At 43.9% G+C, this 25,836-nt stretch overlaps 1 protein-coding gene, 1 non-coding gene and 1 pseudogene across 2 annotated transcripts; all 3 read right to left on the reverse strand.

Annotated features, from left to right (window-relative positions):
* Positions 1-622: 622 nt before the first annotated feature.
* On the reverse strand, positions 623-21,924 carry gucy1a2 (guanylate cyclase 1, soluble, alpha 2). Its single transcript, XM_085370114.1, has 6 exons — positions 21,888-21,924; positions 20,050-20,262; positions 18,814-19,086; positions 9,562-9,705; positions 1,064-1,218; positions 623-842 (listed from the first exon to the last, which is right to left on the reverse strand). The coding sequence occupies exons 2-6, from the start codon at positions 20,257-20,259 to the stop codon at positions 623-625; spliced, it is 1,002 nt and encodes a 333-aa protein (XP_085226240.1). The 5' UTR covers positions 20,260-20,262; positions 21,888-21,924.
* Positions 14,569-16,120, reverse strand: LOC146618753 (uncharacterized; annotated as a pseudogene).
* Positions 21,925-22,951: 1,027 nt separating the features above from the next.
* On the reverse strand, positions 22,952-23,023 carry trnap-cgg (transfer RNA proline (anticodon CGG)). Its single transcript has one exon. It is a non-coding gene; the product is annotated as a tRNA-Pro (tRNA).
* Between the last annotated feature and the right edge of the window lie 2,813 nt (positions 23,024-25,836).

The raw sequence follows: 25,836 nt of genomic DNA on the forward strand, positions 1-25,836 counted from the left end.
GAAGGGGTTGCTGTGTTGTTATCATCCTTGTAAAAGTGGCCATGATGCACAGCAAACGTTTATGGCAATGTTGCCATCTTGCAAAAATTCACCCAACTTTATACTCAGCACCCAGTTTGTTAATGGGAAGTGGATTTGTTCAATTTGCGCAGTTCCATTTCTATTGAGTGCAATTACGGTCATATGTTTGGTCTATCCCCAGGCTTTCTCCAAGCATTCCCGTGTTTAGACGCAGGTCAGAGAGAACCAGATTCCAGGTCTGGAGCTGAGGAATCCAGCTAGATCATGAAGGTTTATATTAAGGTTTCTCTTCTAATTGATTCCATCAGTACACTTCCCTGGGGGAGGGTCCTTGTGAGACTAGCGCAGTAGCTGTTCCTTAAGTCTTTTGAACCGTATCTCTTTTGCTCAGGAGAGACGAGGGCATGTTGTTCTTCTTCACTTATGATGAAAGCCTTTTCAAAGTTTCATTTATACAGGCCATCCCACAGGTCTGAATCAAAGTTTTTCTTAAATAATGCATTTGCATATCCAAAGATCTGTGTAATTGGTTTCCTGCACAAGTTCAAAATCCAGTCACTAACATAATAATTAACTGTGTAACCTGGTCTGTGTATGGGCTCTACAAACTTGTTTCTCTTAGAAACATGGTCCCAATACTGTAGGAGACTTTCCTCATAGAGGCCGGAGGAGCGGAGCGAGAGCTTGTCAGTGAGGCGTGACTGTGGGATGTGCCCGCCTCCAGGAAGTAACATGTCCCTGGGATCTCTTTGGGAAAATTCTCTGGGAGGTCCAGCCTTGAACGAGGGACAAATGAAAAAGAGCGGTCGTCTTTTAACAGTCTGTTGAAAAGAGACGAAAATAAGAGAAGATTAAAAAAAGTAAAACAGAGGTCAAGTAAAATAACATGAATATTAAATCAAATTATGATCGAATAATGAGTCACACTAAAACAGTAACACCAAATAAAAAGCCTGTGAGGGCGTATACTTCCATAATTTAAGGTACTGTATACAGTATATATGAAACACATTTTTATGCAACATACAGCACAGGTACTTACTGATACGTTGTGGGACTAACATTGATACACCTGGGATGGCTTCCTGATTCAAACTTGCTGGCCAGCGTCACATTGTTTCCAAATAAGCAGTAGCGTGGCATTTTAACACCGACCACACCTGCCAGCACCGAACCTGTGTGAATACCTATCCTCAGCTGAGACAGAAAGGAAAGAAGGTGGTGGGAGAAGAAAAAAACAGAAGTGGAAGGTATGTTAAAGCAGTGAAAGGATTTCATGTGCATATCTTGGAAGCACGCATGCACTTGGCATTAAAACAGACTCTATACAGCGGTTTTACCTGAGTCTGTTTACAGTCCAAAGAATATTACTGTCCGCATCAAAGTTCAGAGCAAGGCGCCCAAACTGAACTCGTCTTGGCCTCTAAAATGAGTAAACAAACCTGCCACTGTTGCAGATGTTCATAAATTTGATTTCCCTGCTGAACCAGGCTGATGCCATTAATTTGTTTGCTGTCTATCCTGCAGTACAAAGGCTATGTTGTGTGCATTGATCCGATAAATGGAAACTGTAGCGTCGTAATCATGGTTCCATATTAGTCTGGATGTTATTACCTAATCTGATATCCTGGAGAAGCAGATTTTTTGAGAGATGAAAATCTTAAAATAGCATGAGCATGAGAGGGAAATTAATCAAATAAATAATTGATTTCATCTCCACTTGGTAACAGATCCATGGCAGCAACGCGGTGTTCGTATTATAATCTGGCTGAAGCATGAATCTATAAATGGCTGGAGTGAAAGCTATCTGGCTATCGCTGCATTTCATGGTCACTCAACCAAGCATTTATTTCTACCACTCGGGGACAAGTCATTGTGGGGGTGTACATGTCTGGCTGTGCGAACAGACCCCTCCCAAATAAGCCAGTGCTACCGAGTCCTGAAGTATTTGAAGACTCTTTCTACAATAAGGATTTTAAAACCATATTTTGACTTATTCGACACACCAGGTAAGTATTCTTTTTACCTGGTGCAAGACCGGGCTTGTTATTTTTCGATTCAGTATCGCAAACCAAATTAGAGAATCAGATATGAAAATACACAATAAAATATATCCAACAGCTTTTACAACTTTTCCTAACTTTTACAGGAAAGTCAGACTTGTTTGGTCTTTCTTTACACACACTGGAGCGCATTTTGGAAAGACCTTGGGAACTATTTTTAAAAACAACTCAGACGATCGACAGCGTAGTGAAATTGGTCCGGATACAGTGCTGCACTAAAACTTCCTTGCAATTCCGCTAGTATTTGTCCACAGTCCCCCATAGTTTGCATTGAAGAAATGGAAATTATTTGTCTCCCCTTAAAAGTACAAGTGTGCCTTTTGAAACGTGTTGGTTGCAGCAGTAAGGGAGAACTTTTTTCCTGTTTCTGGTTTCAAAACCTCTCAGTGACTGTCTGTAGACAAATCTGCATCTTCTGTGCAAACTACCAAAGCAATGACCCTCTTTACAACAATTTCACCAGCAATCTCCAGCAGACTCTTGTCAGCTGGTCAGGGAATACAAATTTTTCCCTAGAGACCAGAGGTTGCCACGTGGTTGCCAGCTGAACTCTAGGGCTGTATGATGGAGGTCCTACTAACTCCTGTCTCTCGTGCTGGTTGTAACTGAAGTTCACTCTTTTGTCACATCTTTTTTGCTTGCTTGGTTTTCATCTTGTATGTTGCTTTAAATCCTGTAATATCCCTGGCTTATCCCATTGGAGCTCTTGCTGTCATGCTGATTCACATTATTGCTACAGTTAGACAGGAAACATGCGAGACAGACATACCTACATCTTTACTACAACAAGTAGATAATAATAATAATAATGGATTGGATTTATATAGCGCTTTTCAGGGCACCCAAAGTGCTTTACAATGCCACTATTCATTCACACACTGGTGGAGGGAAGCTACAGTTGTAGCCACAGCTGCCCTGGGGCAGACTGACAGAAGCAAGGCTGCCATATCACGCCATCGGCCCCTCTGGCCAACACCAGTAGGCGGTAGGGTAAAGTGTCTTGCCCAAGGACACAACGACCAGGACAGAGAGCCCGGGGATCAAACCGGCGACCTTCCGGTTACAGATATGCTTCCCAACCCCCTGAGCCACGGTCTCTATATTTGTTTACCAATACGGTGCTGTGAACCTTGAATGTTGTGTCATTGCAACAGCGTGATTGGCTGATATGTTTTCTGGTTCTGCTGCTGATTGGCTCTTTGAAGGCTGGGAGCGGAACAACCGTGGTCTATGGTGTTGTTGGATGCTTTCATAGATTTCTATTCAAGATTCCTCATAATGTCTCTGGTGGAACCCAGTAGATTTCTAATGATCTGTTTGAGCGTCTCTTCACCTTTGTAATCAATGCCACACTGTGCATTCCAGCACAGTGCATGGTAGTCATAGCAACAACAGCCGAGTGGAGTAGTGAGAGAGAAGGAGCAAGACAGATTGAAAGACAATGGAGAGGGAGACAAAATAACCCTATAATTAGATGGCAAAACCTTGACAGCAGAGGCGGAGAGACAAAGGAAATGAGAGAGACAGAAAGCACAGGAGAAAGGTGCTGCTAGGTGCACTAGTGTGACCTATTTTTGTAGCTAAACCGCTTACAGATGGCCATGTACTTGTCTGTCTCTACAACAGACACTCACACAAACAAATCTACATCCAGCGCCCACACTTCTCTTTCTTTCTCAGTCTCAAAACACAGACACTGTAAAACTCATACACCCTTCCCCTCCCTTTTCGCTGTGAGTCAGCATCCATAGCACATGGCCTTCAGTGAGCCAAAGAGCAAATGGCGCAGCAGCGCAGACGACCAATCGCGTTCTAGCCTCTGGCCAAGCTGACAGAAGCACAAAGATGGAGACAGACTGAGACACAGAGAGGAGGGAGTTGTTGTTAAAGAGTGAATATTTCTCATACAGTCATTCAGCAGTTTGTAAGTTTTACTGAGGTAAAACACATTTAAGGAAACTGCTTTAAGGCTCAGTTAGGTTTCATTTTAACATAACATCAGTCATTCTTCGTATTGTAAGGTATAGACCCTATAGCATTATCTGAAAAAAATACCTAGTCATGCAAACAGTTTTAACGAAAAACAATTGTTGGCAGGACCACTGTCTTAGACTGCATTAGCTTTGGCTAGATGTACCGAAAAAACTGGGAGCTAGGGTTAGCCAGTGTAAGCAAAAGTGCAGCAATACTTAAGCAAAGTTAAGTCAGATTTGTAATTCTGAAACAGTCAGTTAGCTGATTAGTCAATCATTAAAAAAGTCAAATGGGTCCCGCTTCCTAAACATGCTATGCAACCATCTCTTTATAGCATTGCAAAACTGAATGTCTTGGGCTTCTGATTGTTGTTGAGACAAAAGAAGCAATCTGAATGATGTTGCCATGTGCTCTGAGAAAGAAAGAAAGAAAGAAAAAACAGAAGCCTTTTTTTAGACTTTGAAACTGGAAAAAATGCCTGTTAGAGATTATTCCCTAATAGGTGACACTTAATATTAAGTGCCTAATAATTTGTACCAATTCGGTGGTCATTGACAAATTTTATAGAATAGACGAGTAGGCATGCAGGGAGGAGCGGGTTGGTATAAATCAAAAAACTGTGCATTGCTATTTTCTCTTATCATCATATCAATATATTAGAGATTAAAATATATAATTCAGAGAGAAGTTGTTTGACAGCAACACAATGCATTTAGGCATGCAAACATTGTGAAGATAAGTTCAAAATGAGGATCAGGATGCGGAAGAAATGTGATTTAAATAAATGTGGCTTGGCTGCAGGTGTTGGAGTATTTGAAAAACTGCTGGTCTAATGAGATTTCCCCATAAAAACCATCAACGATGTTGCAGAGAGCAGTTCTCTGGGTGCAAATGCCTTGTTGATGTCAGAGGTCAGGGGAGAATGGCCAGACTGCTTGAAGCTGAAGAAGGCAAAAGTAACTCAAATAACCATTCGTTCCAACCAATATATGCAGAAGACCATCTCTGAACCTTGAAGGTGTTGGACTACAGCAGCAGAAGACCACGCCAGGTGCCACCCCTGTCCACTAAGAAGAACAAACTGAAGCTACAATTTGAATGTGTTCACTAAATTTGGTGAATAGAAAATCGGAAAACCATGCCTAGTCTGATGAATCTCCACTTCTGCTGCGACATTCAGAGGGTAGAGTCAGAATTTGCCATAAACAAAATTTAAAGTGTCCCATCGCGCCTTGTATTAATGGGTTATGCTGCCAGTAGTTGTGTAATGGTACAAGTTCAACGACCTTCAACATCAAAAGAGCCATTTTATCCCCTCCTACCAAATAACAGGAGAAAAAAAATAAATAAATAAAATATATATTTTTGTTTTCCCCAAACCTTGTCGGAACAACAGATGAGGGGCTAAGGAATAGTACCAACTGAGCATCGTTTACATGCAACAACCTGCCGGGTTGTTGCATGTAAATGTCCTATACAGGTTGCATGGACGTCCATGTCCATTTCTCAGTTCTGCAGATGCAGTCTCTGTTTGCTGGGGATAGGCCCACTAAAAAAGAATAACAACTGTTTAGTTTGAATATAAACCTGCATACAGAGAGTGTTAACACAGTGTGTTTTGTGAAGTATATTTGGTGAGAAAACCATTGAGGTTTGGGAACAGTTCCTATTAGCCGCAGCAAGCACTACATCACTCCCATCCACACCTGCTCACCTACTCATACACCCACTCATACACACAAGCACACGCATACATACAGATCGTGGCATAGACCTGTAATTGAGGCAATAATGTAGATAAAAACAACATACGGCACAATGTTTGGTTTCTATACGTGAATCTCTCTTGACATCTCCTCTGTATATGTCTCTGTGTCACTCGATCACTTGCTCAGTCTTCTCTCCGTGGCTAAACATTTTCTCTCACTCCTCTCTCACAGCTCTCGTGTTAGTTTGCATAACAGTGCAGCATTGGCTGGAGCTGAGTGCACTCGCTGAACACCATTTGTCATGCTGAAGTGTTGAATATCTTTATGCCAACATAAAGTGATGAGAGATAAGGAGGAGAGCATCACAAAGCGTGCAAAACAGGGAAAGCAGAACAAGACTGCATTTCGGGATGAAGGGAAAAAAAGAAAGAGGTGAAATTAAAGAAAGGAGTTTGAGCCAGGCTGCGGAGGAGTCGGCGGGGAGATGAGGAGGCGGAGGTGAAAGATAAAGAAGGGAAGGGGAAAATAGAGAGAGAAAGTGGGAGAGCAAGAGAGCAGGCCAAAAATGCTTGGCAAGGTCTTTCTATTTTAAGATGGATGGACAATGTTAGGAGCATGCAGTACACAGAGCAGCATTCTCTCTGTTATTTAACATTTGTCCATCTTAGTCTCTCTTACACTTATGCCTGGTTTGTGGGTCTTGATGTTTATTGTTCCTCAATTTGTTAAAGTCACAAATATCCATTTTTGTCTTTTAAAAAAGAGCTAATTAATTTCATATTTTGCAAAATTGTACTAAACCAGAAGTACTCATTACTCAGTATCTTTTATTTAGGACTTTCTAAATGTTTTGGTTATTCCCAATAAGAAAAACACTGAATATCAAAGCCTCAGCCTGTAATACGATTTAATACAGCAAAGCCTCCAAAGCCACTTTGGCATCGTAAGTGTGCTGGGTGACCTTCACAGTGACTGGACTAAGGATAGTCATAAATAAATCATTCCCTTTTCCTTTTTATTCGTCTAAATTAACATGAGAGGTTGAAACTCGGTTCACTCCTTCGTGACTCTTTGCTTCCCTTCCTACTTAAAATACTGTACTCATCATTTTTCCCGCAGCTTTCCTTCTCCTCTCTCTTTGAAGCCACACACAATTTAAAGCATTTTTAAAAGTACAGTGAGACCACTGTTAAATGCAGTTCCACAAACTAGCTTTCATTTTCGTACCTATGAAAATGAGCTGATAAGTGATCATTTTGCGATGATGTGTCAAAGCTCACAACACCAACATGATGTGGACAGTACCACTGTTACTATTTCAAGTGCAGCTGTTAAATGTGGCACTATATGGACACATTACACCTACAGGAGCTTCTCAGCCATAAAAACCCAGGCCATGAAGCACCAGGCGCACAGTTTTTAACGCTGATGTTAATGCCCGAGGAGGTTTGGATCTCCACAGCTACTGAGTCAGCAGAGTGTTGCCAACTTTTCCGCACTACACGCCTCAGCACTTGTCGACTCTGCTCTCTAACTTTACTGTTACTGTGGTTCTCGAACACTCCCACTTTGCAATAATACCACTTACAGTTGATCATGAAATATCTAAGAGAGGAGAAATTCCACGAACTGACTTGTTGCAGTGGTGGCATCCTGTTACAGTACTAGGCTCAAATTTAGTGAGCTCTTTAGAACAACCCACAATTTCACAAATGTTTGTAAAGGCGGACAGCGTGGCTACAGGCTGGATTTTATACACCTGTAAAAATGGGACTGGCAAAAAAAGACAAACTTTATAGTTAGGGCAATCCTCCCTCCCTTAGTTATGTTGCAATAGGTCCAGGCTGCTGAGGGCTTCCCATGATGCCATTTTCTTCTTCACTTAACTTTTTTCACTCACCTTTTTCTGTTTATACATCTCTCTGCATTTAATCATTCATTATTATTAATCTCTGTCTATTAATTTCTAATCCACAGCATGTCTTTGTCCGATTTTGGCAAATGAGCCTGGTTCTACCGGAGGTTACTTCCTGTTAAAAGGGAGTTTTTCCTTCCCGCTGTCGCCAAAGCTCTTGCTGATAGGGGGGTCATATGATTGTTGGGGTTTTCTCTGTTTTCTCTTTATTATTGTAGGGTTGTCACCTATATTGTAAACCCGCCCTGAGGCAACTGTTGTTGTGATTTAGTGCTATATAAAATAAATTGAATTGAATTGACTGTAAACATCTGAATTCCAAGATTAAGAGATTAGATACTTTTGTCCATATCCTGTAGTATATTTTTCTAGCAATATAACTGTATTAAGTGTTCCTTTCACACGACAATAGAACAACAATAGGACATAAAAATGTCCATAAAATACAACAAACTTATGTGTTAGACCTGGTGTAAAAAGAAAGATAAAAAAAGAGTATTAACTGCACCAATGTCAGCTAAGCAACACTTAGGCTGTCTTAAATATGTTGTTGGCTTGGGTAAACCATCTTAACATATATTATTTATTGATTAGAAAACATGGAAAAATTGAGAGATAGAAAAAGTAACAAGGGAAGAATCAAGAAAAAGGAAAAGGGGAGCCTATCTTTACCTGTGTTCTTCTCTTCCTGGAACACTTTTTAGTACTAAAAATAAATGACTGCACATAGTATGCACAGTATGTTTTGTCACACATGTTGATATCCTGGGATAACAGCTGCAAAACTAGAATTAATGCAGGATTAAGAGTGTTTTTTTTTCTTCACTTAAATGCACACTTCATATAAATATGCTTCTTGTTCAAGAAAGGATCTTTAAAGCATCTTTAACCAATGTGTTAATAGTGCTAACTGGCTGATGAAATTTTCAAATTAAGCATGCAGTCCAAAGCTTCACAATAGCTGGCTAATTCACGGCACTTCTAAATAAAGTATTCGGTGCTTGGCTTAAGGGTGGTAATATGCCAAGAAAATCTCTTGGCAATTAATAAATGTCACTAACGTCTTCATATCTTTTCAGATTTTTTCTTTCTGTTTCTGGCACTGCTAGAAAGTCTCACAAAGTCTTATTTATAATTATAACCACAGGACATAAAAGAGAAATGACTGCAAACTAAACTTGTTAAGGAAGCATTATCGTAGTGCAGAGGCAGCTCAGTGAATGGTGCACTCAAACTAAGGTTTCATCTTGTTGGAAGTGGATGAATCAGAGAAAACTGTTAAAAGGGAAATATAAGACTAATGAAGCTTATGTGAAAACAAACACTTGCACTTTGTTGCATGCAGTCATTTAGCTACTGTTATGACTGAATGCATTGTTTAAACTGCCATGGAATAACGATTGATAACCGGAGAGGATACGGTGAGATATTTGGGATTCTGATCAGTAAGTAACTGACTGATCACACTTGGTTTGATAAGTCCACATTGTCAAGAATGTCAATATCTGGGAAGTGAAGAGATAAACAGCATCATTCGGCACCAAATTGTAACCACAACCTTACAGAAGGACTTCGGATCAGCTTAAGTTATTTTGATAACAACCAATTCAGCAGAATTTGCCTTTTAGTATGATTTGCTTTACAATTACACACACACATGAAGTTTGAAACGTAAACCTAGGTACAGGATCAACAGTAGCACAAGATTAAACTGTATATAACTTATTCAGGAGACAGCTTTCTATACAAAAAATAGATAAATAGCAGGAAAAAAAGGTTAGGGATGCAGAATAGGAGAGAATAAACAGACGCTTTCAACCCCTTTAGCAAGTTGAAATTATTATAAGGGACGCAAGATGGAAAATGAATGAAAACTCACCTTGATAGGTTTACCGTCAGGCGTCAACACTTCCTCTGAAAGCTCCATCATCTTCAGAGCCATGTGTGCAATCGGCTTTGCATGACTATCAACCTTCTTGTGAAGCCCTCCTGCCACACAGTAGGCATCACCTATTGTCTCAATCTGCAAAATGAAGAGTGGCTATGAGTACATGTAACTATGTTAAGCTAAAGCTGAAGGACTTCAATGAGTAAGGAGCCTTTGCAGAGCCCAAGTGGGTGTTCCTCAGCTGTTGGACATGGTTGGCTGAAGTGACTTGTGCTGGCCCATCTCTGCCCAAAAACATTTGAGGAATGCTCACTACTTCTCTGCAGAGACCTCTCCTTGCTCTCATTCCTGATAAAATATATAAACTACAGCATATCTCTCTTGCCTTAGACAAAAAAAAGTTAAAATGTTTTTAACTCATTCACTGCCAGCCATTGGCAGTGAATGAGTTAAACCCATTGACTCATTCACTGCAATTGACGGCTATAGACGTCAATGGCAGTGAATGAGTTAATCATGATAAAATTATCAGTATTGTATAAAACCAATCAATTGTGGGTTTATTTTTATCTGTTTTCCTGGAAACCATGAACATTTTAAAACTTTTTGTACTTAACCAGGATCAACCTAAAGCTTACATTCAAGTGGAAAAAAATAATTGTTTCTACTATGGTGAATTGCTGGTAAGTGAACCTGATGATTGTCCTATATATTAACCATTGTTATGCTTCCCTGTTAATGGGTTGGGAGGCAGAGATGCTTGGATCAACCTAAATCCACTCACTGGCCACTTTGTTATTTACACCAATTCAAATCGTGAGCAAATCAGTGCATTTAGGCATGTAGACACAATTAAAACAACCTGCTGAAGTTAAAACTGAGCATCAGAGTGAGGAAGAAAGATGATGATGAAAGAAAGCGTTAAGTGTTTCAAAGACTGCTGATAGCCTCGTACACAACCATCTCCAGCTCTCAGATTTACAGAGAATGGTTTGAAAAAGAGAAAAGGCAGTTAGTTCTGGGTGAAAAAGTCTTGTTGATGTCAGAGGTAAGAGGAGAATGTTCAGACTGCTTCAAGCTGATAGGAGGGCAACAGTAACTCAAATGACCACTTGTTACAACCAAGGTCTGCAGAAGAGCATCTGTGAACATATAGCACATTAAACCTTGAAACTAATGGGCTACAGCAGCAGAAGACCACACCAGGTGCCATTCCTGTCAACTAAGAACAGGAAACGTTGGGTTACTTAACGTAATCCCTGGTTCTTTGATAACAGAGTGAGGTGTTTCACTATGGGAATCGCCTCGGCGTGACCAACTACGGAAGCTCCAATGACACCACGTCTGTCTATGACAGACCTGTCGAGCCGTGCTCAGGGCTCCTCCCCCTCGTACTAACACGGCCGACCAGCTCCTCCTAACTCATTCCAAGCAGATTTCTTTCCGTGCCTAAGCAAGGAGGGAAGTGTTGGTGAAACACCTCACTCTGTTATCAAAGAACCAGGGATTACGTTAAGTAACCCAACGTTCTTTTTCTAACTTCGCTCGGTGTTTCACTATGGGAGATATGGCCCACTCCCGGATTGCGCCAGCTCCCGAAGCTACTCTCCAGTGCTACTCCAGGATCTCAGGTCGAACCTGAGGCACCAGAATCCAGCACCATCTGAGCCAGGGATGACTGTGCAACATCCAGCCGATAAAACCGGACAAACGTGTGCGGCGTAGCCCAGCTTGCTGCCGCACAAATATCCTGGACTGATACACCTCTGAACAACGCCCAGGATGTGGCCACACCCCTAGTGGAGTGTGCTCGGAGTCCCGGGGGGGCCTGCAAGCCCTTACAGCTATAAACCAGAGCTAAGGCCTCTACAATCCAATGAGCTAGTCTCTGGCGTGATACGGGCCTGCCCTTGTGAGGGGAGGCCCAGGAAACAAACAGCTGATCCGACTTCCTGAATCCAGCTGTTCTGTCAACATAAGTCCCCAAGGCCCGGACAGGGCACAAAGTGTTCAGCCTCTGCTCCCTCTCGGAAGAGAATGGAGGGGGGTGAAAAGCTAGGAGCTCTACTGTAGGGCACCTGTATGATGTTTCCAACACTTTAGGGACAAAGGCTGGGTTAGGCCTCAGGAGTGCTTTAGTGAGTCCCGGGGCCAACTGTAGACAAGAGGGGTGAATAGACAGAGCCTGTAATTCACTAACTCGCTTGGCTGTGGTTAGAGCCAACAGCAGAGAGGTTTTAAGAGAGAGAAACTTCAACCCCACTGCCCCAATAGGCTCAAAGGGGTGGTGGGAGAGGGCATCTAAAACGACTGACAGATCCCATAAAGGGACCAGTGGTCTAGAAACTGGGAGCGTTCGACGCGCTCCTCTCATGAAGCGACCTACAAGGGGGTGCTGCCCAGCAGGTTTATCACCAAACCCCACGTGGCAGGCTGAAATAGCTGCTAAATAGACCTTTATAGTGGAAAAAGCTTTCCTTTTGTCCAGCAAGTCTTGAAGAAAACACAACAGCTCCACCACTGAACACTGAAAAGGGATAATCTGCTTTTCATGGCACCACTCTTCAAAAACACGCCATTTACTGCTGTAAATGGAACGGGTGGAGGAGGCTCTGGCATTCTGAATGGTTTCAATAACCTTCGGAGGCATGCCTGCTGCCTTCAAATTCCACCTTTCACGGGCCAGGCCCAGAGAGCAACCTGGTCTGGATGGGGATGGTATATCTCCCCCCGCGCCTGAGACAGAAGGTCCCTGCGGATGGGGAGTGGCCATGGCTCGTCCACCAGAAGCTGGATGATTTCTGCTATCCAGTGTTTGGATGGCCACCGTGGAGCTATTAAAATCAGAGACAGCCCCTGATCCCTCACTCTGATCAGTGTTGGGGAGATCAGGCTGAGGGGAGGGAAAGCATACAGCAGAGTTTTTGGCCAAGGATGGGCCAGCGCATCCACGCCCAGTGGCGCGTGTGCGTCTGACAGGGAGAAAAACAGGGGGCACTGTGTGTTTTCTCGCGAGGCGAAGAGATCTACGGCAGCCCGGCCGTATCTCTGCCAAATCTGCTCCACCACCTGTGGGTGAAGCCTCCATTCTCCGAACAGTGGATTTCCTCTGGACAGGAGGTCCGCCCCCCTGTTCAGAATTCCTGGCACGTGAGTTGCCCGAAGGGAGAGGAGCCGAGTGCTGCTCCACATAATTATTTCCCTGGCTAACCTGTGTAGCTGCCGGGAACGGGTGCCGCCCTGGCGGTTGATATAAGCAACTACAGTGGAGTTGTCTGTTTTCACTAAAACATGTTGACCCCGGAGATACGGCAGAAAATGCCGTAAGGCTAGGAGCACTGCGCGGAGCTCCAGCACATTTATGTGATTCAGAGTGAGTCTCTGTGACCAAACGCCATTCACTGCTCTGCCCATCATAGTTGCACCCCAACCTGACAGGGATGCATCTGTGGTCAGCGTCACCCTGGATGATACTGCCCCGAGCGGTACCCCCGCCGCGAGAGCTGTCGGGCTCCTCCAGGGCCGGAGAGCCGCAATACACGGCTGCGTTATTTTTACACCACGACTGAGATGTCGGCGAGGGCACAGCTGCAGAGAAGCGACCCACCGCTGAAAATCTCTCATCATAAGCAGCCCCAAGTGTACCACCGATATCACCGAGGCCATGAGGCCGAGGAGGCGGAGACAGAGTCGGAACCGCACGACTTTCCCCAGCTGAAAACGGGAAAGACAGTGAGTGAAGGATGCGATCCTCCGCTCTGAAAGTGCGATACGATAAGAGATGGAGTCTATTCTGAGCCCCAGATACTCTGTAAACTGTGCGGGTTCCAAGTGGCTCTTTTCCAGGTTGATAGTGAACCCAAGCTCCGTGAGGTGATTCACCACCACCTCGGAGTCTTTGATCGCCTGCTCGCGCGATCGTGAGCATATTAGATAATCGTCTATGTAAGAAAATATTCTGATGCCGCTGTTCCTTAACGGAGACAGCGCTGCCTCCACACATTTGCTGAACACCCTCGGAGCTAAGGATAGCCCGAATGGGATAGTTTGAAACTCATACGCTACGCTCTGATAAGCGAACCTGAGATATTTCCTGTGTGGAGGATAAATGGCGATGTGAAAATATGCGTCTGATAGGTCGATTGTAACAAACCAATCGCCTGTGTGAATTGAGCGACAAAGCGTCTTGTGTGTGAGCATTCTGAACGTGTACTTTCTCAAATGCTTGTTTAACACACGCAGATCCAGAATAGGACGGAGCGACGTTCCGTCCTTTTTCGGGATGAGGAAATAGCGGGAGTAAAAGCCCTGCTGAGCTTCTTCGCTGGGAACCGCTCCGATCGCCTGTTTGTGTAACAGGGAGGATATTTCCTCCTCCAGCACATTCGCTGAATCGCGACTGGCCACAGAAGCTAACACTCCGCCGAATCTCGGTGGTTTTGCCGCAAACTGTAGTCTGTAACCATGGGAAATGGTTGACAAGACCCAGGGATGAACTGCGCATGCGCGCCACCGCTCCAGCCGCGCTGCGAGCGGGCCTCTGAAGAAGCGGTAGCGTGACGTCACCCCTGTCTCCCGGAAGGAGTTGGGGCTCTCCCCCTCGGGAAGAGCGTGAGCTCCCCCCGCTGGGAACAAAGACAAATTGCAGTGATTTTCTTTTGTTTTTATTTTGAAACTGGGGGGACATTCTGCCCTTGGCAAACTGCCTGGCTGCAGAAATGCACGTTTTATTTCTTTTGTTAACCCCAAACCACAGTGAAGTGTCTGGTGACTCTGGGCAGTGCTTGGTGACACAGACAGAGTGCTTAGAAGTGTTTGGTGACACTGCGCCATTTGTCCACAAGTCTGTCCTCCCTGAACTGGAGGAGGAGACTGAGAGGGTGCTCCTGGTGAACTGGAAACTTCCGGAGACCCTGAACTTTGGAGTGATTTGGTTACCCCTTCTAACACCTTCCTTCTCTTTGGGGAAGAAAAGAGGGGTGACACAGAATGCGTGTGCTAGGCTGACCGCTTCTTTTTCCCCTCTCCGGGGTGTGACGGCTTGTTCTTTGCAGCAACTGCTACAAAGGAATGCTTGCCCCAAGGTCTTCGGTTCTCTACCTTGGCCTGGTGGGCACCCTGCTGGCCTCCTGCTCCTCTTTGCATTCTGACCCCACTCTGTCTCCCTCTCGCAGCTGCTGCTGTTGCTGCAAAGCCAGCTCTTGGCACCTGCTGGGGCTGAGAGTTAGGTTTTCTGGGTAAGCAGAGATTGAATGCTTCACCCTCCTGCTTTCTGCGGGTGCTTGTTTCTCTCATTCTCTCCAGGGCTGGGCCAAAGAGACCCTTGGTTGGGTCATAGGCTGCATCCATGACCTCAGCCTTCTGAGCATCACCCAGGCCTGACAGGTTTAGCCACAAGGCTCTCTCACCCGAGACTGCAAGGCCCATAACGCGACCACACCCTTGGACTGCTCCCCTGGAGGAGCGAAGAATGAGATCATTAACCACGCAGATTTCATCCCAGAGGGCTGGGTTCGGGGAACCCGAGTCAAGCTGACGGCCCATGTCTTCCAGAATTTCTGCCTGATATGCTGATAGCAGTGTGACTGCATTAAGCGAGCACACTGACTGTGCAGCATATTTGTATGTCCTTTGATAAATAGATGCCGTGAGGCGATCTATCTTGTTGGGCAAAGAAATGCTAGAAGAAGCTGAGATTGCCCTGCGGTTAGGGTGAAGGTGATACGCCACTGAAGGCTCCACTGCTGGGGGTTCAGTCAGCCCCAGTTCACCCATCCCCTGGATCTCAAGCTTAGAGCAGCCCTTGGTCGGAAGCTTGCTTTTAAAAGGGCTTGACCAATAGCGACTCATTTCTTTCATGCAGGCTGGGACTGCTGGCAGAAGCTGCTTTGATGGCGGCAAGGCTGGTGGGAGCCTCTTGCCGTCGTACAAGTCGCGTTCTGCCCCTTCGGCATCCTGGGCGGCTGGCCATGGGATGCCTAGCTTGGCAGCAGCCCGTTACAGACCTCGTACAAATTGCTGTCCACCAGGGGTGCAACTTCAGCCCCACTCGGTGGCCTGGACTGCTGGGGAGGAAAGGTAGAGTCATCCTCCTGTTCCTCATCCATGTCCTCCAGGTCGAGGAGGTCGGAGTCGGCATCGCCCTCCGCGTCCTCGCCACCCGGCTCGCCCACGTTTTGATCGAGGAGGTCCTCGAACGATGGGGGCATGAGCGGGGACTCTTCTTCCATCATGTCCGCCCAGCTTGTGGAGGCTTGCGGATGACGGATATCGCTCGTAGCAGTAGCAGCCGACAGGCAGGGGTCCTGACTGTTCGTTACTGCTACTCTCAGCCTCCTTTCCAGGACTTTCTCTGGCATCAAAGCACAGTGTGGGCATCCCTGAGGGTCCGCCAGTGAAGCTGAGCATGCTTGGCACCCATACAGACAATGCACGTTGGATGAGGGTCCCTGCCCGAGATGGTGGCACCGCATGATGCGGGGCACGGGCGGGATGCAGCCTCTTTAGCCTTCGGCTCCGACCTTTTGGCGGGCGTAGGAGCCGTAGACATGGTTAGCGGAAAGGGGTGAGACTAGGCTACACCAGGCTCGTCTCGACACGTTAGCCCGTAAGTAGCTAGGACTAGCAGCGGGTGTTAAATCCGATCTAGTCGCGGCGGGAGTCAGCTCGTCGTGACACGTTAGCTGCACTCCGCTAGCCAATATCGTTAGCAACTTAATGCTAACCGAACCCTACGTCGACCAACAAGCTAATGCTAGTGAGACGCTAATGTGGTTCGTGGCCTGCTAACAAGTTAACGAACAGCTCGCCGTAACGCGTTAGCCCGAGTCACACAACGTCGGCTACCTTGCTAACTAAAACCAGGAACCGCTGGGACAGCTCGCCTGACGCGGTTGCTGTTCCACAGTGCAACTCTAAGTACACTTCTTTCGAAGGACTTACTCAGCACGATCCAAACTGGAACCGGAAAAACTGCGTTCGGCGACGTACTCCTACACGGGACGCCTGAGAACTGTTAAGCAGCTAATCAAGTTAGCCTGGATGCGCTGAGGGAGCTCAAAGTAGTTTCTCACGGGAAGAAAGCGAGAATGAGTTAGGAGGAGCTGGTCGGCCGTGTTAGTACGAGGGGGCGGAGCCCTGAGCACGGCTCGACAGGTCTGTCATAGACAGACGTGGTGTCATTGGAGCTTCCGTAGTTGGTCACGCCGAGGCGATTCCCATAGTGAAACACCGAGCGAAGTTAGAAAAAGAACTGACGCTACAGTTCAATTGGGCTCACTCACTGAAAATTGGACAGTAGAAGATTGGAAAAAGTTGCCTGGTCTGATGAGTCTCCATTTCTGCTGCAACATTTGGATAACAGGGTCATCATGAAAGCATGGACCCATCCTGCCTTCTCTCAACAGTTCGGGATGCCAGTGGTGGTGCAATAGTGCCTCTGAGTACCAACTGAGTACCGTTTCACTAGCTGGGCCCACGTCCTTATTTTAGGTTTGGCAGCATTTTTTAGTAGATAAAGATGAATGGCTTAATCTAGAATTGAGCTGCAGTTTGGGGAAGGCCTAGATGGGCCTGGCAGATCCCCATGTACTAATGAGAAATGAAGAAGTGAAAGAGTTGAAAAAGGGGAGGGAGGTTGGGACACGAAGAACTGGGGGGGTCATATATAGATAAGACCCAGAAAGGGCGTGTTTGGAGGTGTGGTCCTGCTCCTGAAATTCAGATCATTTATCTCCAATTAACCAACACAGTTTGCTCACCATGTCTATCCCTTTATGACCGCAGTGTACCCCATCTTCACATTATCATACTGGTGCCATGTCACAAAGCTCAAATCATTTTAAACCAGTTTCTTGAGCAGAACAATGAATTCACTGTATTCAAATGGCCTCCATCAGACCTCAATCGGTTGTTTCTGTGATGTGGTGGAACAGGAGATTCACATCAGGGTGTAGCTAACAAATCGGCAGAAACTGTGTGATGTGTACGAATACCAAACACGTCACATTTTCTGTGCTCATCATTAGTTTTTCCAATCCCCATTGATTAATGAGGATTTTACACTTAAGAGAGGTTTCACCTCTTCTCAAGTATACTGATTCTGTGTAATATCCAAACTATGACAACTGCTGCATAAACAGAAGAAGATTTAAGCCATAAAGCCAAGTATTTCCTAGTCTGCAGTAGCAGCAAGTGTAAACAGTTTAAGAACGCACGTGTCAATAAAGCAAACAAAGTGTCACTTTCATGGATGTCTCCACATGACAACACAAACTAGGTGTCATGGACACAGACTTTTAAAAAATGGCACAGAAGTGTGTGTTTGTGTGTGTGTGGTGGTGGTTGGGGAAGGGGAGTAGAGAGGCTTGGAGACAAACTGCTCTCATTAAGGCCTGCCACCGGCTAAATCATTTCGACAGTAACCATGACAATGGCGACATATGGGTGATTCAGTCTCCTCACCATGTCCTCCTGTTTCTGCTTTCTCTTTGACACACACAAGCTGACACCCTAACTCTTCCCCTGCTATACACATATACCTCGTTACATACAGTCAACTTCCCTGCCTTCACCCTCTGCATCTCACTTCGCCGTGTATCTGATATGTGTGTGACACTTCTGAGAGAGAACACAGTAACAGCGCATTTTTATGGGAAATTGTATGCTGCCGTCACGCTCACTGAGGTACCAAGGTAGAGATGAAAGATGACTGACGATGGCGATGATGGAGAGGAGCGAAGGTGGAAAAATTGAAAACAGGTAAAAAGATTGGTAACAGAAAGTAAAGATGAAAAAAGAGGAAAAGACAGCAGACTACAGTGATACAGTAACTAGGCATAAAGCCACACTGTCAGATGGACAATATTGACACATCTTTGTTAAGCTCTCACAGACTGGCCATTAATCAGTTACTTTTTCCACAACACAAGTGCACCCACACATGAGGGCACGTACACACACAGTGCACGCACACGCACTTGCACAAACACAGTGACACACCCTGAAAAGGCTGGCTCGTGTGGTAACACTCCAAAGATTCCAAGAAATGAGGGCTCTAACTTTCTGGGAAGGTTTAAATTTGGGAAAACAATCTTAATGAACTCATTTTACACAAGTATACTCATTAACCGGTAAAGATATTACATTTGCAACCAAATCAAACTGCTCCTCCCTAAATAATATTTCACAGTTCTATTATTACTACATCCTATGAAGGAGGCGGATATCTTTCGGTCTACTGACCTTATAAACATCCAGAATGCCACACTGGTAGTCGAAGCGTGTGTAAAGTTCATTCAGCATGGAGATGACCTGCATAGGCGTACACTGAGCGCACACGGCAGTAAACCCCACAATGTCTGAGAAGAGCATCGTGACGTCATCAAACTTGCGAGCGGGCACCGGCTGACCCTGCCACAGCTTCTGCGCCACATCGCCCGGAAATATGGAATAAAGCAGGTCCACGGTTCTCCTCTTTTCCTCTTCCAGTGCCTGATGAGTCCGCTCTAATGTGGCCTGGAAGAGAAGAGCGAGAGGTTGTGCGCTTTGCTTTGAAGAGGGCACTGATGACAGAGATGCTGAGATGTGGGAGTACTGCATCAAATTTTTTAAAAATGCTGGTGGATGCAAATGTATTTATGTGTGATTGTTTTTTCTGGATTGTGTGTGTCTGTATATGTTTATTTGCATCTCTGGGTAAGCTTCTTAGTGCTATACCATTGTTCAAGCAGGCAAGTTGACTCAGACATAGCTATTTATAACACTAGCCTGGGGGTGTAGTTGCAGTGAGAGTGATGCAATGAACAGACGCACAGGATTGGGTCAAGACTCAGTGACTTGCTCAAGGGTACTTTGAAAGCAAATTATGAGAGGAAGTCCCAGGAGCCACATTTTTTCCAGGCAGTATGCATTAATACAGTCAATATGGAGCTTTAAGTAGCCGGTACAGCTGAGGCACTGGATTTAATTTGTTCACTTCAGTTGTTCGCATTGTGGAAAAGCTCAAATAAACATACTGAATATTTTTGTGTAGTTTCACCAGTTTAGGCGCCATGACTTGGTCTCTGACAAACTGAACAGCAGCAAAGAACAAGGTGAGCCTCACATGAAGTGAGGCAGTCAGTAGGTAGTAGAGGAAAAAGAGAGAAGAGTAGCTTGCTGTAGACACTCACTGTGTTAAGACTTCAACAAGCAGTGAGCCGTAACTCTCAACATTGAGTTCATACTTAGCATCACAAGAAAAGATTGCAACGTAACAAACACATGAGTGAAATGACTATAGCTTAAGACCATACACTTTCTTATTCTTGATATATAAGCCCAAACAGCTGGTCTGTCCTTAATCTGACCTATAAATGTGCTTCTGGATGAAGCACAAAAACACAAAACTTCACTCGTAAACCTTTGTGGAAAGCCTTCCCATTAGTTAAATGGGTAAATTAGTTACTTTGCCAGAGCCTACACTGTCAACCGATTTACCTTGAGTTTATCCATTCTCTTCTTCAGGCCATCCTGAGCCTTGGCCTGCTCCCCAACCAGGATAACATCCCGTGTGGCATCATGGATGGGGATATCTGACAGGTGGAGACCTCTGCCCATCAGCTCCTCCAACTTATCCACACGGGGAGAGCCCAGAAACATCACGGAGCACGACTCGGGCACATGGATCATCTGACCCTTCAACTCCATCACCTGGCAGGGAGAAGAGTTAAAGAGGCAAACGTCTATTTACTTTTTCCTTACTTAAAGAAAGCAGGCAGACTGTGGTTTTGACATCAGCTTTGTAGCTTTAAAACGACAGATTCTTGTTATCATAACCATGTTCAATTAATACTAGTAGCAGACAAATAATGATCTACAGTACTTGTACTAATGAAACAAAAGTGACACGTTTGGATTATGACTGATAAAAGACCTACTGATGTTTTTAATATCCAGCTATTATCCAATATCAAGCCCCATTATAGTCGTCTAGATATAGCTCAAGGTCAACAGCTGTTTATTCGGTGGCTGTTTGTTGGATGTGCTCAATATTAGTTTTCAATAAAAAAATTATATGCAATCATACAAATAATAACATAATGAGTCAAAAAATTGCAGTCTGCATCCAAATGTACATATACATAATGCTGTAACTACAACACAGATTAGAATTACAGCAACAGCAGATTACTATGATTTAGCTAACGTTTTGAATAAGATTTTGAAAGGCAAGATCAAATGTTTTATAATGTATAAATGCACGCAGACTTCTTGGGAAAGGGTCTGTAAGAACTGGATAAAGTTTATTAGCATTAGCAACAGTTACAATGTTAGTAGATCCATGGACAACAAAAACTTCAGCCAAAGAAGGCTAATACTGGTTTGGCGAAAGGTCAAAAGATGTGGTCAAGTTGGGTAAACTGTAACAAAAAAAAAAAGCGACCCAATCCATAACCGGCAGCTCTACTGCCAACAATATCTTCACAGTATCAGAGAGATTTCAGTGAGGTTTTAATAGCTTCTGACATTTTGCTCACAAGCACTTACACCCAATGACAAATGTGTGCAGGACCTGCTACATGTCCTTACCACAGGTGTGAGGAACATAAACAAAACAAGCCACCTTTTGCTCTTTGCAGACATAATGTAGAAGGGAGAGACTGAGGCGAGCATGGATGGCAGATTTACAAGGAGATAGTGAAGAAAGGCATTACCGCCCTTTTGAACATGACTCTGAGTTGTGTCATGATGCTAACTAAGTGCTAGAGGCCCTGTGGATTAGCCCCTTTTAATTTTTCTCTCTCCTGCTCAGTCCTTAACCCTGCTCCTTCCTTTTTCTTCAGTTCCTCTTCTTCATTCTCTCTTCACTCGTCTTTCGTTCCTCTCTCTCTGAACTCGTCTCTGTCTGCTCCATTCCTTCTCGCTCTCCCTCTTTCTCCATAGTGTCAGATAGATTATTCCGCCAGTGAGCACACTGCAGCCCTGTTTTATTTATAGCACAAGGCTCTCCTAGGTCTGCATAATACATACAGTCTACATCTACACACAAACACGGCATTTCCCCACACATACATCGAAGAGGGACACACTCACGCGGCCTGTGACTGTCTGTTTCTCAGAAATGCCGACAGTCATACATACAAAAATGCATGCAAACATATTTGCACATATGCAGGCTGCAACTCATAGGATCTGAATCTTGTTGTGATTCAGTTCAGATGAAAACTACTGGTTGACAGAGTTCATCGCACTGGAAAAACAGTCATGTGAGCATAACTGCTCGTACACGCCGATGCACGCGCTCAAATGCACGCAGAGAAAAAACATATGCCAACCTGAACAAATGTCTTTGTGAGCTGCTGTTTCCTGAGGTTGAGCCTGGCCAAGTGGGAGGGCCTACACGTCTGACATACTAACAAGTATCTCCATGGAGACTGTGACATCAGTACAAATATACTACTCTCCGTCTTGTCGGTCTCTACGCAGCCTTTAAATGCTTTTTTTCTGACTCTTTCACATGATCAAAAAGTAACACTGATATTTTTTTCTCTTTGAAATCTGATTTGCATGAAAACACAAATTATAAATTGATCTTACAACTTATTTTAGTTCAGCTAACTGCTGATATTGGAAGCAAGGCAACATTGTTTCAATAATGACATACGGGTCCTAAGTTTGCCTGCTTTTAAGCACTTTGAAGGCTCCTAGTTGTTATTAATAAAAGTTACACAGAAAACACTGATTGTAACTCAGTTATCACGATGTCATCACGATGTCCCTCAGTGTTTCTATTTAGTGTGTACATCTTATCAGACCACTACTGTAACACGATATGTACTATTAATTAGATAAGTATGATATATTGGTGCCCAGTATATTACAGGCCGATAAGATTGAAAATTAAATTACTGTTATTGTTCCAATAAAGGCCGATTATTGCATCTGATAACGCGGAGCACAGCTGTCGACCAGAGACATCCCTCGAAACCCTGCTGTGAGTGGAGATTTTGACCTCCTTGTTTTTCTCTCATCTCCTGTGCTCTCCATAGAGGAGGCAGGGCTGAACTCCTCACACTTACACAAAGGGGACCATGTGTGACTTGTCACTTTATTTAAAGATGACAATACAGATTGAAAGCGATCGTTAAACAACGTTTTGGAGTAAATATACAAAACAACTTGTAGCCATGTATTGACAGTATGTCAGTCAGGAGATCAAGTTTATATTCAACTGTTTTTTGAAATACGTTAGTGTGTTTCTAAATGTATGGATAGGTCCTGTTTTTATTGGGAAAATATGTATAAACATTAACATGCAATAGTTTTGAGCTACCACTCATTTCTTTATATTTTTTGGGGGGCAAACATAGAAAACATGAAATATTTTTTAAACCATTCAGGGCTCGTCCGGGATTTGAACCCGGGACCTCTCACACCCGAAGCGAGAATCATACCCCTAGACCAACGAGCCAGCACAAATATAGATTCTGGCCCAGGATTTTTGCACATTACTGTACATCTATATAACAAATACATGTTTTGCTGGTCCCATTTTGGCATTCGTAGGATTCTGTTTCATATAATCCATTATTATGCCAAAACAGGCCACACCAAAACAATGGTTGGTTATCAGTAGAGTAGATGACAGTACATTACAGTACAGTGTACTAGCAGCAAGACCATCATTAAAGATCAAGCACTTCCAAGCTCTCATGAAAAACTAATAGGAGCATGACAGAAGCCTGAATAATGTCTAATAATAAGTCATCATTAAAAAGCCCCCACATTAACTACATGAAGTCCAGTAATTGACAGATTAATGTGCACTGTAATGTCTGCACCGTGTCACGGCATTGGGATATCAGCCCTACAAACATCCAGCAATAATTTCAAACCATCCTCCAGATCTAACATAATTTTCTGAAAGGACTGTTGTAAACATTCACAACTGTTAGTCTCCTTTTTTGTTGATTTTCAGTTTTTTCGATACTGTTTCACAAAGAAGGTTGAATTTTATTAAATAAAGAGGGTTTTTGTACAGTAGCTATAATTGTACTGCTGCCTCGCCACCTTGCTCTGAATGTCCGTCCCTGTCGCTCCATCGCTCCCATTTTTTGTGTTAGTCCGCGAGAAAACTCACACACACACACACACACACACACACACACACACCCCTGGAGGCAGTCGTGCTGCCCTAGTTGTGCGCCTCTGTTTAGCTCAGCACTCTCCTCTGCTTCTGCCTGCATCCCTGTCATCATTGCACAGAGAAAGAGGAGGCGAGCGAACTGTACGGAGGTTAGGGAAAAGGAACAGTGGCTGGAAAAGAAGGCGACAGAGATACAGGGGGAAGGTTAGGAGAAATGGGTGAAAGAGAAAGAAGGAAGCGAATGGTGAAAAATAGCAATATTATAGAAATAGCTGGAAGAACAAGTGAGGAGAAAAGGTTGTGAAAAACCAGCAAATACACAATAAAGACAGAAAGAAGACAGACAACAGCAAAAAGCTCTGATCAGATTTTAGTGAGGGAGAAGCTACAGGAGGCACTGAAATGTCCTTTTTAAAATGTTGTTATAAAAGCAGAAAGTAAGGTGAGGTCAGTGTGTTGTAACCCTACTTCAGCATATTGCAGTGATTCTTGTTTGTAGCTGGCAATAAAGTCAATGTGTGTTCACCATAAGGGATCAAAACTTCTTCTGCACCTATGAGATAAGCAGTAATGCACTTTACTACTGCATGCCATGCTACTGCACATATCTTATCTTTTAATTATAGTGTGCCTCACCCGTGCCTCTATCTGGCCACCCGTGCCTCAATTTTATTCCACAACTTAGACATCCACATTACTCACACTCTCATAACACATACATATAGGTGTTGACGGTCCGATTGGGATCTGGGATTTGGGGCCTCCCTGCTGCTGCGGAGCCTGGGGCGGTCTGCTTGCCTCCACCCCGGGGGAAAGGGTAACATCTCCTGGGTCTAGGTGCCGTTTCCCCCTCCAGGGGCGAGGGTACCTGGACCTGGGGTATAGAGTTTGTTTGGGGAGTGTGATTGTGTGTACAGTGTCCATGTATATCTATCCCTACGTTGGGTGAGTGTTAAGTATTTGTATATGTGTGCATTAGGGTGGGAATGCATGTTTGTGTCTGTGTGTGCCTGTTTGTCTGTGTTTATATTAGAGATAGCACGATACCACTTTTTTATGTCCGATACCGATATCATAAATTTGGATATCTGCCGATACCGATATGAATCCGATATAGTGTTTTTTAATCAACAAAACTGTTTTTTTAAATATCTTGCTGCATTTTGTATAAGTTCATACTCAAGTTTAAAACAACAACTACACTAAAGCTATTCTGTTATACCTGTATGCAAAAAAAAAAATTTCATAGTTCAGCAATACTGATCAATCTAATAAACTTAAACCTACACCATCCTCCCTATTCTGGTATTTTAAAGAGTACTTAGCATAAATATTAAGCAACCTAACTAATAGGGTTCCAACTCCCAGCAACAACAAAAATAAATAAATAAAAAATAGGGAACCACCCCTCACGCTCCACCTCATGATGCTTAATCAACGTAATCAACCTTAATTTGATGCAGTGTGAAAAAAAATGCACAGAAATCAATTATTTTTCAAGAAATATTAAATAGATTCAACATCTTTCTTCAACAAAATTGCAGACTGCACAGATGGTACCTTCCCAAAGGAAAAAGTACTATAGCTTACTAGGGTATATATATATTAGACTTAATAGTCACTATATACAGTAATTGACTTCTATTCATTTTACATCAAATTAAAACTTTGGGTGTCAGATAATTATTTATTAAAAGCTAGACATTTTAAATGAGAATAAGAAAGAAAAGTATGTCTTTGTGCCCCCTATTCCCAGTTAATGCCCTATCGGCCCCCCTGGCTAAACTTTGCTAGATCCGCCCCTGCACAGTTACCAGCGTCAGCTACGTAGAAAAAGATCCTCGAGTAGAAAGTAATATTAAATACATTCTAACAACAGCTTATCAAGCTTAAACGTGCTGCTGTTGTTCAGCCGCTGGTTTCCTCTTTCTGGTGCAAAGTGGGCCAAAAGCAAACAAGAGACACGGACTCGCGACAGAAAAGCCAATCAGCTGATCGTTAATGTTGAGCTAGTTAATAGGTATGCCCTCGTTGTCATCTGTTGTGATTTTATTTTGAAAGGATGCTTCCTGTTATGCTGCAGAGTGCACGCGAGAGTTCAATAATAAAAACTAAGTGTTGTTCCGGTGAAAAGCCGA

The sequence above is a fragment of the Diplotaxodon limnothrissa genome, linkage group LG14 (genome assembly GCF_057381915.1).
Source record: "Diplotaxodon limnothrissa isolate DT_005_m linkage group LG14, D_limnothrissa_male_GT1.1, whole genome shotgun sequence".
Taxonomy (NCBI): domain Eukaryota; kingdom Metazoa; phylum Chordata; class Actinopteri; order Cichliformes; family Cichlidae; genus Diplotaxodon; species Diplotaxodon limnothrissa.

Bases quoted from the DNA above. Each gene is read 5' to 3' on its own strand.
- gucy1a2 (XM_085370114.1), bottom strand. From the start codon at position 20,259: ATGGAGTTGAAGGGTCAGATGATCCATGTGCCCGAGTCGTGCTCCGTG. The intron at 19,087-20,049 runs GTAAATCGGTTG...CTTCTCTTCCAG, and splicing joins AGAGAATGGATAAACTCAAG to GCCACATTAGAGCGGACTCA. The intron at 1,219-9,561 runs GTGAGTTTTCAT...TTTCTGTCTCAG, and splicing joins CTGACGGTAAACCTATCAAG to CTGAGGATAGGTATTCACAC.